This window comes from Lynx canadensis, chromosome E1 (genome assembly GCF_007474595.2).
Source record: "Lynx canadensis isolate LIC74 chromosome E1, mLynCan4.pri.v2, whole genome shotgun sequence".
In the NCBI taxonomy this organism is placed as follows: Eukaryota; Metazoa; Chordata; class Mammalia; order Carnivora; family Felidae; genus Lynx; species Lynx canadensis.
Genome location: NC_044316.2, coordinates 47,919,866 through 47,937,950, shown reverse-complemented (window position 1 = coordinate 47,937,950; position 18,085 = coordinate 47,919,866). Strand labels below are relative to the sequence as shown.

Below are 18,085 nucleotides of genomic sequence, written 5' to 3'. Positions count from 1 at the left end.
TCAAAAAGAAGACTTAGCAATGTTTCATCAAATACTTTAAAACAGACAATGTATACAGTATCTCAGAACCATGCTTTATTATTTTCATAGCACAAAAAACTCAGATATCAAATCTGTTAAAAATATATGAATACTGAAAAGGAATAAACCAAATCTATGCTATCTACCTCTCTTGTTTATAGATTTTTAACTTCTCTAAAAATAAAAAAAAAAAATTCTTTCCATGTTAGTCCTTCAAAGAGCTACACCAAATTATCTTGCTATCTATGGTCATTTTCCATTCATTAGTCTACTATGCTTCCCATATGTTTTAATTACTTATCTTTGAAAACAAATGAGCACATACAACTCATACCATTGATAGTTACAGCTAACTTTCAGTTATTGGAGGATATTAAAATTATTTTCTAGAATAAAAATAAAATAGAAAGCAAAAACTATTTAGGATATGTGTAGAATAAGAACTCTAAGTAGCGCAGTAATAGTAAACTAGTTTTATTTCTGGAAAATAATAACGATGGGCAAATGAGCTTTAAGGAGTCAGCATCTTAAGTGAATGCTGACGGCAAATCAGGGTCCCTCTTTAATAATGAGAGGTTCTCAGCTATCATCTTGAGCTGTTAACTGAAGATTGAGTTGAATACATTTATCATGGGTTCCCACACATATGAATTCCTATGTATGAACTGCTGTCTCTGCTGGTCTCTACCACACATTCAACACACACAGAAGAAATAAACCCTTCATGAGTAAATGAAAAAATGATGAAATGAATAAATACCACCACATTCAAAAGTGAGATTTTCCACTTTGTGTATATTTATTACAGAAAACATTTTGCTAATAATCAAGGCAAATTTCTAGATCATACATAGCTGTGTTCTGGGAAAAATGGAATTGTCCCTGGACCCCAACTGGGTCTAACACAGTTCTTAGATTCAAAAGCAGTAGCAGTCACTCTCCAGACTATTTTCCTTGGGGAGACAGCCAGCTTGGGCTGTTGACTCTGAAGTTCAGACCACACAACAACTTACTCTGTTCCTTTCATGCCAGAATGCTCGTGCTATCCTAGGTGTTGGACTGTTAAGGTCAGACAGACATTTAGTCAAAACGAAGACATCTCCTACACAGGAAATGGGAGAAACAGGCCTATGGGGGAATTTTAGTAAAAATCTAAAATAAAATAGCCTTTTTAACTCCAAGTAAAATTTGGTTTTTGGTATAGACCTTTAAAGCCTTAAACAATGTGACTTGGCTCAGTGAATGGTAATGTTGTATACAGAAAACTACAGAGGTTTCAGGGGGCTTACACTATCTATCAGTGAACATTAAAAGATACTATGCTATTTTACACATAAACTCTCAATATGCCACTGGAAAGATCTTTCTGAATTCCAACTGCACTTATTGTCAACAAGTGAGTATCCGGGACTCTAAGTACTGCCAAAGCCTAACTTGGACTACACAAAATCTTTAAGAACAACAGTATGTCTTGACTTACATCTTCTAGACCTTCTACTTGAGGATACCACAGCCTATAGACAATGTAAGTACCAAACAAATATTTGTTGACGTACTGTTATTCAAAGGGATTTTCTCTTCTTCAGGGATATAAAATGCAAGTCAACAAACCAATGAAAAAAGTATAGAGAAATTACAAAAGAAGAGAGATGAAGTAGAACAAAAGAGAAATGAAAATGGTGATAAACTGAATAGATGAAGAAAGTTATTAATCAACATTTTAAGGAGGACAAAATGAATGCAGAATAAAGGAAGGGCATCCCATCCATAAAGAGAGCAAGAATGCCCTAGTTTTGTCCAACTTAGAGCATAAAGCACACTTGTTGAACTTAATGTTTAATGAATATTACAGTTCTCTTCTGACTTTATCTAATTCATACGTAGTGATGTGAACAAATAAGGCATAAGTCCTTGTGTAGATACAAAATTGATACCCCATGACGTCCTAGTACATAAATTATTTTAACATGTTCTATATGGCAACTCAGCTAATACATTTTATTAACAAGGAAAATGAGGGAGAGGAAATGGTCATGCAGTCTTCACAGGCAGAATCTGAAACTAAGTTTATTTGATTCTGAGCGTTCTTTTTTGGCCTTTCTAGAAATTGTTTGAAGTTTTGAGGAAGAAGGAAAAATCGAATTAGCTGATTCTCTGAGTTAGCTAGATAAAACGTACTCAAGTAAGCTTCCCTTCTTAAATCTCTTTTTTGGGTCAGGTACCCTGTTCTTACCACTCTGTGATAAAATTGCCAAAGGTCTTGAATATCTTTCCAACCAACCCCAAGGTCCTCTGGGAAGGTACTACACACTACCTGACATATGGTGGAAACTCAATATTTATTGACTAAATCAATGTTTTCCAGCTAGAAACCGAACGATAAAACCTACTGATAAGAAGGGCCTAATCAACCTAGTAAATGAATGGAGAAGACAAATAAAATCTGATACTTTAATGTGTATATTTAAGTGTTTTATCATGAGACAAAATCTTTTCTAAACAATGCTTGTATAGTAGTCCATTTTCAAATATAACAACTGGAACATTTCATTACCCAAATTTGTCAAAAAAAAAAAAAATCTACAGAGGAATTTCTAAATGTCCTAAGACCTCAATCTTCTTTTTTTTTCGTTTTAATCTGTTTTCATTTAAGAGGAAGAAAGCATCTAAAACCACTAAGTTCTATTTTCTTACATTCCTATCACTTAAAAACAGATGAACTGATTTTTCATTTAAAAAAAAATGTGCTGGCTAGTAATAAAATTCAGAAAATAGAGATTCACGATGGAAAATGGACTCAAACTAAACCACAGCAAGGCTGTTATAAAAAGATGATGTTTAAGTTCTAGTTACTTCATTTGGCCCACAGATTAGAACAAGAGCATTTTTTAATTAAATATATTACAATTTTACTCACTTCAGTGCTTCCTCAAGTTTATGGATTTTCTTTTGAGCTTCTTCTTTCTCTTTACCAAGTTCACTCTCCAGGTCATGAGTCTGCCATGACAAAAACGGTAAAATTTACCAGAAGGCAAGTGCTCAAAGGAGAAACACAAACAATGAAGCAGTAATCTTAAATCTATTTTTAACGTCAAATTAGATTTAGATATTTGAAGACAGAGACTTGGTTAACCATGTTCGTTTACCGTACAACTATTTCACTTACTATACTTTCAATACCTCTTTTCTGGTCAAAGTTCGTAACTGTGTGAATCTACCTGTGTGGGGATTTCCTGTAAAATAAACTGACGTGTAAGACCTTCAAAGCGGGAGCGATCACTTTTGAATTTTTTTTAACTTACATATTAGCCAGAGGAAAGGAATCTCACAAGATTCAGGAGAATGCGATACATGACGTGTCTACATTCTGCAAACATATACAGGTTATGATGAAACAGTCCTCCCTTCCACTGCTGGGGATGGTTTGAACAAGCGTCCACTGGGTGTGGGAGGCAATCCCCCCACCATGAGTATCTCTTTCCTAAACGCAGCATCCTTCGAGTTGGGGGGAAGGCAGCGTGAATCATGAGGGCTGGAAATTTCTCTTCACAGAAAAGTCTTCAGGTGTAAATGCACATAAGCATATCCAACAAGGACATTACATGGATCTAGAGGGAAAGGAGACTTTGGGACAGCTGGACGGGAAGGGAGGAGCCAACAGGTAGCCACGGTTCCACACACAAGGGAGCCTGGCTGGGAGGTGAGAAATCACAAGTCACTTAGTGGGCTGGGAAAACTGGCTGTGTACCTGCTGGCAGCCCAGGTAAGGCTGACAGGGCCACTGGTGGGTACAGGGGCTGGGAGAGGAATGACAGGCAAAAAAAACCAACAACACACACACATACACAACACTTCAAACACTGACTCAGTGCTAGCCCAAAATGCCTGTCCTTAGCTATTTGTATCAGTTTGGATGGAGACCTCTCTAAATTCAAAAACCTTTTCCTTTGGGAGTGCCTGGGTGGCTCAGTAGTTAAGTGTCCAGCTTCGGCTCAGGTCATGATCTCGCGGTTCACGGGTTCGAGCCCCGTGTCGGGCTCTGTGCTCACAGCTCGGAGCCTGGAGCCTGCATTGGATTCTGTGTCTCCCTGTCTCTCTGCCCCTTCCCTGCTCATACTCTGTCTCTCTCTCTCTCAAAAATAAACAAAAATATTTTTTTAAAAAAACGTTTTCCTTTGATAATTCTCTTACATTTTTCTCCTTTGGTGCTTTAGTAAAATCAATACATAAATAAAATCCATTGTCTGTAGACTCAAAGGAGAGGAGAAAGGACATTTTCCTTGAGTTTTTTCATATTTTGATATTCCATGAGAATATCAAAAAGCTTCTACTGGCTGCTGTGAGAACAAGAGGTGAGAAAAAATGGGAAACAGGAACCCACAGGGTGGTGGCAAGGGTAGGCCCTCAGGAGAATGAGGACAGGGGACGCCTCTCCCCCATATTCTAAATAGTAAAGTTAAAATACCTTATAAATACCGACCTCACTAAAAAGAGAAACAGCATCTAACCTGCCTTGTAAATTTTTGCCACTGCATTTATTTTACTTTCCATGAGGAAAAAAATTCAATTGTCCACAATTTTACCAGGTTCTAGACTGAAATTACTGTCTTTCTTCTATTGGATCCCTGGTCTGTACTGTATTATAGGCTTGGCACATAGTAGGCATGCTAAAATGGAGTAAGTACATAATAAAGCAACAGAAGCAGCAACCCCACACTGATCTGGTCCCTTTAACGTACAGTATGAAAGAGATTAAAGCCCAAAATTAAACCCAGAGATGACCCAGCGTGGACATTTTGGAAACATGCATATTCGTATCGGTAAAATCCTCTCTTGAAATAAAATCTTAAGTAAAAATCCAAACATCCACTAACATAAAAACACAAAGAAAAGAAAAGCTGTTTGAGTGGAAGATGTGGAAATGACATTTGGGAAGTTAACGTCTCAGTGTTAATGTTTCTACTGCTGTCACATGTTTCCCTAGGCTTTTTGCTTAAGTTTCCTCAGTTAATTAATTTTAAGTCTTTTACAAATATCACACAGATTGGGCTTTTGACCCAAATTACACATTTTCTCTTACTAGGGGAGATTATTGAGTTTATTGTCATCACTAAAATACTCTTTTTTAAATGCTTATTTATTTTTGAGAGAGAGAGAGACAGCATGAGTGGGGGAGGGGCAGGGAGAAGGGGACACAGAATCCGAAGCAGGATCCAGGCTCCAAGCTGTCAGCACAGAGCCTGACACGGGGCTCGAACTCACAAACCGCGAGGTCACGGCCTGAGCCGAAGTCGGATGCTTAACCAACTGAGCCACTCAGGTGCCCCAATCACGAAAGTATTCTTATTTACACATTTTTCTTTAGGCTTTCGGGGTTTTTATGTTCCCTTTTTATATAGCTTTTGTTGTTCCAAACTCGTCTATGTTCTGATAGATTGACATAGATTTTTCATTTCACCAGTGATACTACAAAGATATCACAATTATTTTTAACCAATATTTCTAATAGTCAACAAGTGAAAAATTAGCCTCTGTGTCCTATCTTTTTAAGTGACAGCTTAGCACGTTAACTTCTCCTGCCCATTCTGTTTTCTTTTAAACCTGGTTGATTTGATCCAGATAACTGTTTTAACATTTTTCTTTATCTACACATCTCTTCTCTCGAGAAATTTTTCCGACATCTGCATTATTTTGTATCATGTACACAAAAAACATTTAAAATTCAACCCTATTTTAGTTATTTGTGGCATGCACCCCTACTTCCTTTTCATTCTTGAGTATTTTCTGTTGTTTTGTTTGATGTGAGGTTTTGCTTATCCTTAGGTGAATTAAAGTACATCAGCCAGTAAGAATTTATTTTCAAAAAGAATATCTGGGTGACCTATCTCTGAGGCTCTTCACGTCCAAGAAGGTCAGCTGTTGCCCTTGCACTTGAGGGAAAGGGTGTGTATAAGATTACGGAGTCACAACATTTTGGCCTAAAAACAGCATTTGTCACTCTACTGCTTTGAGCCATTCAGATTTGCAACCAGGGAGACTAAACTCCCCTGACCTCGGCCCCCTCTCACCCGGGCCTGGATATTTACAAAACCACTCTCTGCACTGAGGTTCAAATGCTGTTGAATCGCTTTATTGCTTTTTACCTGATACAGGGTGACTCTTCTAAATCCGTATACAGAGACCTTCAGGAAGGTTCTCTCCTACCTTTCCTTTTGTGCGAATCTATTCTGAGCCCCCTTCAGGAATATCAATTGTATGCTCATTTCCTGTTTTCTGCTTTCGTATCTACCTCCTGTCTCCAGATGTTTCATTCTTTGCCTTTGCCTTGCAGTCTGCAGGATAATGGTTTGTCCTGATTGACACTTTACAGCATCTGCTCTACCCCACCCCAGCTCCTACGTGAATCTTGGACCTGCTATCGTGTTTTCAGGGTCTCCGCAACCCTTTCCGTGACAAGTACCTCCGTTTTCACTTCATCCTTCTCTTTCCTTATGATGTCTCCTCCTCTTTCACAGACATCGTACTTTCCGGGATTCTACTGATGAATTTTTTTGGATGTTTTCTTTTGGAGTAATACCTATCAGAAGAAACCCCGTTCTCTGGGTCTTCTGTATTGGCCTCCCTTTGCTCTATGCTGTTTTTCCACAGACCCCATTTTGGCTCTTTTCTCCTACTCATTTGTAAAGGGCGTGTTACCCTTTCGGATTTGAGGCTTGGACAAGAATGCGGGGGACACAACCTGGCTTCCGTGACACGCCGGCTAGGGCGGTCTTCTTCTCGGGACCGCCGCTGCAATCCAGGTCCCGGGAAGTCCCCAGGGCGGTGGACTGGGGATTTCTACCGAGGAGGAGTTTTCTCCACACCTCACAGCCTACTTGTGCGGGACTCTGAAGCCACCTGCTACATGGGGAACTAACAGGGAGCCGCTGGCAGGGTTACTGGTCGGCCAGTGATGTTGTACATATTGGGACTGCACCTCCGCGACGCCCTGCACTGCACCACCAGGGGTTTCCCCTGTTCCCTGCTAAGTTTTGTTTTGTTTTGTTTTTCTGGGACTCAGAATGCTCTGCATGAAGGTGTCGTTGAGATTTACCCCTTTAAGTGAAAACTTCAAAAAAATTACCCATACCTTTGAGGAAAACCTATCTGAAGTGACAGGGTGATCTTGAGTGCAAGCTGTGGAGTCAGACTGCATGGGTTTCTACCCTGCTCCTCCGCAAGTTACTTGACACTCTGTGCCTCCGCTGCATCCCCCCCCCACCCTGAAAAACAGGGGTTAACGGTAACTATATTTCAAACATTGTGATGAGTTAGTAAGTGACTCCATGGAAAATAAGTTAATTGTGATGAGTTAATAAACTACTTCCTGTATAGCCCTTAGAACAATTTCAGGAACATAATAATAAATTCTCAGCAAATGTTACCTTCTCACACTGAACACTCTATACATAAAACAGTTTCTTGAAAACCCAAGGTCATTATGAAGACCCAAAGTCACAGTGATGGCCCAGTACAGTAAATCCCTTAGATGGGCTGTCTGCCCTTTCAGAAAATAGCCCCTGAGTTGCTAAGAATTTGAGCTCTTGTAAGTGCTTTTTATCCCTCTCTGTTCAACCTTAACCTTGTCGTCAGGTTTGCAGCTGTGCCTTCCTGACACCAGTCGGTGCGCTAACGCAAGCACCTTGATCTGATTTATTGCCTCTAAACCACCGGAACCACTTCTGAAGCAGAAGTGGGACCATCTGAGGGGGAGAATGAGAGGCTTCCCTCGGAGGTAAAGGTGCATGTGTCAATGCACAGACTTTTGAGCTGAGGGGTCCTTAAAGCTAGAAGCTGTTTCTTTCTCATGTATGTCTACATCCCCAGCACAATACCTGGCCCACATAAGATCTGTTTATTTGTCCTTAATTGAATACATTTGTATTGGGTGGTTAACTGCCTTTTTGGACTCTATTTTTAGTTGTTACCTATATTCCAGGTAGATATTTATTTTACCTATATTCTATAGTTTAGTTTTTACCTATATTCCAGGTAAATATATATTTTACCTATATTCTATACCTGTGGTGATAAAGATAATGTTTCTGTCAACCTTTCCTTTTTTATGTACTCTACGCAGTGGAGAATAACCTGATCTTGTAATCCTTTCCCTACTATATATGGCTAATACCAAAAATAAATTTTAATCACTTAAATAATGAAAATACAAACCGGAGAGTCAAAGACGCAGCACCTATTCCCCCACATGGGAGTCTGATGTAAATAACTGATTGAACTAGACATAACCACAATTATTGAACATTTACTAAACGCATGTAAACATATGTAAAATATTACGTCTATTTTCCCTGGCAGCCCAAGAATTTAAGTGATCCAAAAAAAGGAGTACTCGTACAAATAAGAAAGAGATTCTGCTCTGCAGAAGGACACAGATACACGGTGGCAGACATCCCAGCACAGGAAGGGGCCACGCACCCACACCGTCTGGCTAATTCCACCCCATCCCCAGCCTCGGCTTCCCCGCAAGAGAAACGCAGGCATCGGGCTGCATGACTTCTCACCACAATACGTTTCACTGTGCCATTTCATTTTTCCCAGACTTCACTCGAGGCACACTGTCCTCTTAAGGAAAACCATGCCAGTAGAAGATGCAAAATACTACACAGTATATTCTGTGTAAAGCTGTGACCATTTTAAATTATTTTAACCTGATTAAAAGAATTATAAGTGAAGGTGAAACACTGGAATACGATTTTGTGATGGTTTCGAGCTCCAGCAGACGCTGTATCTCATCTGTTCCACAGTTACAGCAGAGTCATTATAAGTAGGTATTTTAATTCTCGCACATTTCAGAATATACATGCTTAACATCTGTCTCACAAACTTCTTTAGGTAAACAGTACCATCTTTCACTCTTTGGTGACTGTTTGGAAAACAAGCAATGGGTTATTTGTAGGAGGCAGGTGTTTCCTTGCTAGTAAAATCATTTAGCCCGACCATTTCCTGATTTAACAGATTAGGACACTTCATCAAACAATGACATTTAGTTTTACTACCTATTATTTGTTTGATGTTCAAAGATCTTAAGAGCAGGCAATAGCCGCTAGAGATCAATAAAAACCATTAGATAATATGTGTGTGTGCTTAAATTAGGGACAGCATTTGATGCTGTTTCTCTGACCTCAAAGACAAGTTAGAATCGCTCATGCTGCTTTCTTATTGGCGTGAGGAAATAATGTCACTCAGATGGCATTTCCTCCTCCTGAACAGATATTCAGAACTAAGTTTTCTACCAAAAGTTATTGAACGTGCACACCTGTAACACCGGCTGACCAACAAAAACCCTATACAACCCACTTGGCTATTGAGTCCACAGTCCAGGACTGTGTCAGATTTATGTCAGCTCTTTGTGCAGTCAAGAAGGATATTCCCTGAGGGGGGTACAAGACATCAAATCTTCAAGGACTGAGATCACAGCAGGTTTAATAAAGAAATAAGAACAGATGTCAATTTAAAAGGGGGAGACTGTGAAATTAATTGTAAAACAAAAAGTGACATGCTGAGCAACATTTTCTTCCAGCGCAAATGAAGTCAGAACACATGCAATGTGACCAATTGTGCTTATTTTTCTTTTAAGGATTGCTATTATTTTAAACACTTCTTATTTACATTGAAAACAATTAACGCACTTTAACTACTTACATTATTAAAAAGCTAGGCCAGCTGATACCGTGTGGAAAGGGAAAAAGCTGTAGTTAGGACGCCTACTAAAAAGGACTCAGCTTTGCTCCCCTGTCACTCAGGGAAACACAACAGGAGTGGGTGGGAGGTTACTGGACAGGCGCAAACTGAGCTCGAACGTTGCTTCCTGTGTGTGTCCGCCAGGCAGAGGGGCTGATCCAGAAACCTTAATGTACTTTGTGGCTAACTAGCCAAGAGAAGACAGTGGTAGGAGATGGGCTCTCCAGCTCTAACAGTCCTCAGTAGAACTTAACAGGAGTTTGGGATAGGAATACATTCTTTCAAAATTAGTCAGTGCCTGCCCTTCTCTTTGCTCCCAGCCCCTCCTTCCACCTCATAGGTACCCAGATACTATCTCAGGAGGAGAGCTGACCACAGAGCTTAAAGAAGCAGGAGGCCAAGGTGTTCCTTAATGAACAGGAAGCCAGACATCTGCCCAACGAATGAACAATGGACCAACAAGTACACCCAGAGGGTGCGTTATTCAGTGGGGGTGAGGCTTATGATAACGTATGGTCTTCTTTTAGTAAGAAAAATATTTACGAAGCTGCATGCTCAGCAGTAAAAAACTAAAAAAACAAGTTCTTTATTTCAATGAAAACAATATTTCCCTCTCTTGTTCAGATACCATTTTGTACACATGAAATATATTTAAGATCTTGCATTGAGGCCGCATTAAAACAGCAGGAGAAAAAACCTTAGCAATAAGAAAATTATAATTTAAAAAAAATTTTTTAACGTTTATTTTTGAGAAAAAGAGAGAGCACGCGAGCAGGGGTGGGGGAGGGAGGGAGACATAAAATCTGAAGCAGGTTCCAGGCTCTGAGCTGTCAGCACAGAGCCTGATGCGGGGCTTGAACTCATGAACTGCGAGATCATGACCTGAGCTGAAGTCAGACACACAACCTACTGAGCCACCCGGGCGCCCCAGAAAATTGTAATTTTAAAGGGCATGTATTCAGGTCAATACATGTCAGTAGAAATATTCACTTTTCCAAATGACAGAAACACTCTTCCTAGATATTAAGCTCCTGGAAGGCAGAATCTATGCTAATTTATCCTTAACCTTCTCCCCCATTCCAATGACACCTTCGACCAATGAAAGTGTTTAATGAATATCTGCTGAGTGACTATATGGATAAGTGAGATGAGGTATACACAGTGTTTTAAGAATGCTGTGCTATAAAACCTGCTTAATTTTAAACTGTATGTATTTAATTATTGAAGGATTAATGTTTTTCTCATTTTCTTTTATATGTATATTTTTACAAGTAGATTAATTTGGCTAATATTGCAACAATAAATAATTCCAAAAGCAGCAATAAAATCTTTGCTATTTAACTGTTCTTTACTATCCAGGTTATACAGCAAACAACAAATTCAAAACTAAAGTTTAAAAGTCACAAACCTAGGGGCACCTGGGTGGCTTGGTCGGTTAAGCTCCGACTCCTGATTTCGGCTCAGGTCATGATCTCATGAGCTCAGGTCATGATCTCACGGTTCACAAGATCATGGGATCGAGCCCTGCATCAGGCTCAGTGCTTACAGTGTGGAGCCTGCTTGAGATTCTCCCCCTCCCTCTCTCTCTGCCCCTCCCTTGTGCGCACACATGCACGCACTCTCTCAATAAATAAACAAACATTAAAAAATAAGTCACAAACCTATAGAACCTTGCATTTTATTGCCAAAGGTGTTAATAGTATATCAATAAACCCCCAGTTATTACTGATAACACGGATGCCAGCATATGCAGAATTATTCACTGTTCTAAATAACATGAAACAATTATTCACGAAATTTTTAACTAGTAGACAATTCTTTCATTGTTTTATATTCCTTGGTTAAATATTTAGCATTACCGCACATATGATACAACAGAACACAAACAGCTCCTATCACTTGTATCATATTTTTAAACTGGTAGAAAAAAGTATAATTTCAAAGTGTTATGAGAAGTTAATACCACAATACTCTTCACTCACTAAATATAATATACAAGGGGTGTTTTTACATTGATACAATTAATCGAATTAAAGAAGCTGTTTATAAACATGGAAAATGAAGAAGCAAAATTTGATCACTGGCTAGCTGAAATAAACTTGAGAAATAAATGATTCTTTAAAGTCTAGAATGCATGGCTTTGTAAAAACCAGCCCTCATGCTCGCTGCCTTACAGTGCCCCACAAAACACATTACCTTTTTCTCATAGGTGTGTTTTAAATGACTTTTCTCCATTTGAAACTTATTTTCTTGATCCTGTGAATAATAAATATTTATTTTTATTATAGTTAAAGTTGCTACTGGAGTCAATAAAATTAGTAATCTAAATAAATTCTGGGATGAGCACTGAGTGTTGTATGTAAATGATGAATCAGGGGATTCTATCCCCAAAACCAAGAGCACACTGTACACATTGTATGTTAGCCAACTTGACAATAAATTATATTAGAAATAAATAAATAAACAGACAAACAAACAAACCAAACTACCTGATGACAAACCTTATTGAAGTTTTGCATATTATGACAAGAGCCCTACCTGTCCAATGATGTAAACTACAAATAGAAATATGAATAGCTTTATGTTAGGGCAGAACAGAAAACCTTAGTTATCTGAAGATGTTAACTACTCTCACAAGGACCTACTTTAGAGTGGAAGAGAAACTTTCTGGCCCTTATTATTAGGAGATTACTTAAAAGCAACCAACTGACTCAATATAGAAATAATACACTTGAAATTATATCAGATGCCAGTCTGGCATTTCTTGACCATGAGGGCAAAGGAAGGATCTAGAAGATGTGAAGAAGAAAGAAATTATGAAGACTGGTTGAGAGGAATTTAAAGGGAGGAGATTATTCTAAAATAATAATGTATTTAAATAAGGCTTATTTTTTGAATGAATCAAAAAAGATTATTCCAATTAAAATTATTGTTCTTTATTCTCTATATCCCACTAGCATCTTCTTTTGTTAAAATAAATAAGATGGAAAATGTTACAATGTAACAAAAGAAAAAATGGCTAGTTCCATGTCTGAGGGATTCTTTTAAATCAACTCTTACTTATACATATAATCAAGACAAGGAAAGGTGAGATTTAGCCACTGCTCTGTATAAAAATAAGGACTCACCCTTAGCTGTTGCTTTCTTTGAAGTTCTGATTCCTGGAGCTGCTGTTTTAATTGACAGATGTTCTGTTCTAGTTCTTTAATCATACCAGATGCCTAAAAGAATTTTAAGAATAATGAAAACCAGTACCATCCTAGAACTTCTGGTTGAATAAATGTATCTTTTTTCCCCTCCGATTAAAGGTTTAATCAGAATTAAAATAATCTATAAATCTGAATGAAAGATATGTTTTCAAAAAAGCTTAAAAATCTTTTAAAGTAAAAATACAAACTAAATTCTGCACAGTATTTAAAGTTATGAAAATACAATACTGATAAAGATAACAGGCTGACAGAAGACATTCTAAATTTTAATTTTAAAATGAAATCCACTGGAATACTTAATTCATAACATAGCAAGTAACTGATTGCCTTAGAATTGTAGCTATAGAATTCTCTTTGTGGAAAGCTTCAGTATCAGACACAAAAGTGTGTGGCTGCTAGTAAGGGTTCTTGCAGATGTATGTGATGACAGGAAAACTAAAGCATGACCCAGATTTCCAAATAATAATAATAATAATAATGTACATCGTTCTCTAAAAACGTATTATTAACACAACTGAGCATTTCTTCTTGTATTTTTATATGTTCTCTCCTTTAAAAACTTTGGTATTAGAAAGGGTTAACTCATAGCAAAATTTAGTTTATTAAATATTTATATCATGCTCTGTATTAGACATTTAGCATTTTCAGCATTTTATAATTTTTTTTAATGCTTATTTATTTTTCATAGAGTGAGGGAGACAGAGTGCGAGCAAGGGAGGGGCAGAGAGACTGAGACACAGAATCCGAAGCAGGCTCCAAGCTCTGAGCTGTCAGTACAGAGCCCAACGCGGGGCTCGAACTCACAAACCCCGAGATCATGACCCGAGCCAAAGTTGGATGCTTAACCAACTGAGCCACGCAGGTACCCCAGCATTTTCCATATTTTAAATACCAATAAAAATCCTTACGAGTTTCAGTTATTCCAAGAATAAAGCAAAAAAGAAACTAATTTCAAATGCCAAATAGTTAGCTTCCCACGTGGCTAATCTACACCTCTAAGCTGAGTAAAGTAAGTAACTACTTTGTACGACTGTATCTACAGCATCTAATACCTTAGAAGCTGAAAAAGCATGTTCCTTTTTCAGAAGGTTTATATCAGCATCATATTTGGTTTGTAATAGTTTCATGTTTTGTTCATAATCATTCACAAGGTGATCTTTCTCTTTATGTAGTGAGTTGCGCCTAAAAGCAATAAGAGAGTAAAATATACTTCCAATACGTTTAGAATCAACCTCTAAAATGAAAATTTTTAGTGAACCAAACTCAAATGCATTATCTTTTTTTTTAAACACTTTTTTAAGTTTACTTATTTATTTTGAAAGAGAGAGAGAGAGCAAGCAAGCAGGGGAGAGGCAGAGAGAGAGGGAGAGAGAGAATCCCAAGCAGGCTCCACACTGTCAGCACAGAGCCCGATGCAGGGTTTGAACTCACAAACTGTGAGATCATGACCTGAGCTGAAACCAAGAGTTGGACACAACCAACTGAGCCACCCCAGTGCTCCCATTATCTTTCAATACATCAAACGAGTATCCTACTTACATTTTTACCAACTTCTTAAATGTTATACTTCTTATATTAAGTGGGACTTTTAAAATTAATAAATGGCAGTCTCCGTGCTGGAAACCTCCCGAGGTTAAATGTGTAATTAACTCTGGCAAATAATTTTTAGAGTCAATATCAGTACTTTACAGCCACCCTTGATAGATATCTGACTTCAGACGATACCTTGCCGTTACTTCTTGTAATTCATTACATGCTATCTGGTAAATTCTCTCAAGTTCCAATCTTTCTTGAATTAATTTCTGTCTCTGTAAATTACTGTTCTCTGCTTCTCCAGTCAGCTGCTGGACACGGGACTCCAGTTCCTTGACCATCTGGTTCTGAAATAATAAGTCATTGTTAAGAAAGCCCCTGACTGACTTTATAACACTTCTGTATCATTAAGTAGCCTGAAGAAAATATACGCCCCGTTACAGATAACAATACAATATTCTTACTAATAAAAATTAAACCAACCTCTAAGTTAACAAAATCTTTACAAAGAAAAAAAAATGCTTTCTCCCATAGGAGTAAGATCATCATGTTTATATGCTTTTAGCTATTCATTTGTTCAGTGAATATTTACTGAATGTGGTATGATTCCAGGATCTATGGACAAACCAGTAAATATGAGAGATGAAGTCCTTATCCTTACAAAATCCTTATCCTTCATGTAACTCAATAACTTGTTAGGTAAGTACTTGGCAATATTCTTTATTCTTCATTTGAAGTTTTAGAAACTTATTAAAATTATAAAGGCAATGTAATAATATTTTTAAAAAGAAACTTTAAATTTTAATTTTTAAAATTTTAAAGTAAGTGATACACATATCATCAATCAGTGTATAAAAGTATTTTATTACACAGTTGCAGTATTAGTGAAAAAATATTTCATTTGTTTCAGATTTTTATTTACTTACCATTTTGCCAAAAGCACTGCTTTTCCAGGAGTCTTCAAAATCATCACATAATTAAATCATTTCCCTACTACTTGATGCCTAAGTCATTTTGAATTTCTCACCTTTATAAAACTAGATCAAGGTATTTATGACTAGGGACTTTATCTAAAATTAGGGTAGGCAGGCATTAGCTGAAGGGACAATTGATTTTCATTTTAACAATTAACCTTCCAGTAAGTGTGAGCAATTGGAAAAGGTTAGGATGATATTCCAATTAGTTCTTTTATACTCATCCTGAGATAAACATTCAAAATAAAGTTGAAACACTAAATAACAGTACAACCCCAACACTGTTTATTCGTTCCATCCTTTCTTCATTATAATACAAATTTAGATATATAATTTAAATTTTGGAAACAACAGGTTCTAAATTTGAGAAATGAAAACAATTACAACTAACGTAAAAACATGGTATGAAGATACGGTATATAGAAAATACATACAATTCCTAGCTCAGAGCCTGACACATATCAGATGCTCAGATTTCTTCTCCATGGATCCTATTCATTCTGCCTCTTTATTAATGATCCCTCTGCTTTGGGAATTCCTTTCAGAAGATCATTTTCCAATGTATACTCTAATTTCCTTGTTTCCTAAATATTGATTGACTGGAAGAAACAAAGAAAAGAATACATCCTTGGCCTTCCAGTTTTAAATGGTAGCATAAAAATGATTTTTATTCCTTCTTCTCTTGGAAATTACCAAAAAGAGACCAGATATACTAGAAACGGAAATGAAACCCTGTCTTAGTAAACCCTAAGAGAGAAAAACTTCTCTCTCTCGCTATGAAGGAGTAGGTTGCAATAATAGATCACACTTGCACTGAGAACAAGTGAAAAAACCAAAAGACACCAAGAAAAAAGCAATTTGAAGGCATTCGAGAACTTCCAAGGCAGCTGGGATTTAAGGGGGCCAGAGACAGAAACCGTAGAGAGACCAGTCAACATTCCGTAAGTTGCGGCATTCCTGAGGATGAGGCACGGCAATTAGAGCAGGCCTAGGCAGCCAGGACTTGAAGAATCAAGATCCCTGAGAGAAAAGGTTCACAGAAGAAGGGACTCCACACAGGAAGTTTTCTCCTTGAGGCATTTGCCAAATTTCTAACATTTACAGGACAGATGCCCGTGAGACCAAGGGAAAAGATTCTGAAAAGCAGACTAGACTTTTCAGCAGTATCACTGAGGAGTGAAAAAACTGTAGATTATTCAAGGAGGAAGGCCCCTGGTAACGTCAGAGACTTTCACTTGAAACCGTGTATAAGGCCACACTAGGAGTTGGGGTGAATCAAGAGGTAGACCAAGGACTGCAACCCTGCCTTGAGCCATTTTGGTCACTGAATGGATCAAGGAAAGTTGTCTCCACACAAGATCCTTCTTGGAGGTTAGGGTGGTGCCTCTCTGGAAGAAGATAACATCATCCAGATCATTTATTATCATTCATACACAATGTCTAGCATTCAATCAGAAAACACAAGGCATGGCGGTGCCTGGGTAGCTCAGTAGGTTAAGTGTCCGACTTCGGCTCAGGTCATGATCTCACAGCTCGTGAGTTCTAGTCCCAGGTCAGGCTCTGCGCTGACAGCTCAGAGCCTGGAGCCTGCTTCAGATTCTGTGTCTCCCTCTCTCTCTCTGCCCCTCCCCAACTCATGCTCTGTGTCTCGCTCTCTCTCAAAAATAAATAGACATTAAAAAACTTAAAAGAAGAAAATATAAGGCATGTCAAAAGTTAGAATCAAGAGGATAAAAACCAGAAATCAACATGCAGATGGCCCAGATACTGAAATTTAAAAATCTATGATGAATTTGTTACATGACTCAAAATATATAAGGAAGGTCTGCTAAATTAAATGATGATCAAATACAAATGCAAGAATACTCCAAGAAAGGATGACCCAAGGCTGGAGATCTTAGAAAATATCATCAGAACATAGTTATCCAAAGTAAGTGGATAATCTGTTGCCTGGTTCAACAACAGCATATGCACAGGTTGTGACGATAGCATCTCTGAGCCCAATCTGGCATGAAGAATAAGCAGGAAAGTCAGGGCTCTGTGAAAAATCACATACACCCATATTCACAGGAAGCAAATTAGGACTGAGGTCAATTCAGGAAAAGAACAACAGCATAAGAAGTCTTACAGTGCCTGTAGAATAATAAATGCCAACAGATTCACCCATACATACCCCTGCACAGTAAGACAGTTATTCATTTTATTATTTTTAATTTATTATTATTTTATTTTCATCATCTATTTTTAAAGCATTTTCCTAACACTCATGGTGTCTTACACAAAATAGACACAGAGTAAATAAAATAAATTTATGAGAAAGCATACAGGCGTACATGAAATAGCTTAAGACAATAATATTTACACAACATAAACTTTTTTTATTTTTTTTAACGTTTATTTATTTTTGAGACAGAGAGAGACAGAGCATGAATGGGGGAGGGGCAGAGAGAGAGGGAGACACAGAATCTGAAATGGGCTCCAGGCTCCAAGCCGTCAGCACAGAGCCCGACGTGGGGCTCGAACTCGCGGACCGTGAGATCATGACCAGAGCCGAAGTCGGATGCTCAACCAACTGAGCCACCCAGGCGCCCCGACGTAATCTTTTTT

General features: G+C 37.9%; 1 protein-coding gene across 8 annotated transcripts in view; it reads right to left on the bottom strand.

Moving 5' to 3' along the window:
* The window catches only part of CEP112 (centrosomal protein 112), a 418,049-nt gene that overhangs the window by 296,488 nt on the left and 103,476 nt on the right, over positions 1 to 18,085 (bottom strand). For all 8 annotated transcript variants that reach the window (XM_030296738.1, XM_030296742.1, XM_030296741.1 and 5 more), the window contains 5 exons: positions 14,697 to 14,851; positions 14,024 to 14,153; positions 12,891 to 12,983; positions 11,959 to 12,018; positions 2,939 to 3,018 (listed from right to left, as the gene is read on the bottom strand). In XM_030296738.1, the coding sequence (XP_030152598.1) occupies positions 2,939 to 3,018; positions 11,959 to 12,018; positions 12,891 to 12,983; positions 14,024 to 14,153; positions 14,697 to 14,851 (518 nt within the window). The remainder of the gene's footprint in view (positions 1 to 2,938; positions 3,019 to 11,958; positions 12,019 to 12,890; positions 12,984 to 14,023; positions 14,154 to 14,696; positions 14,852 to 18,085) is intronic.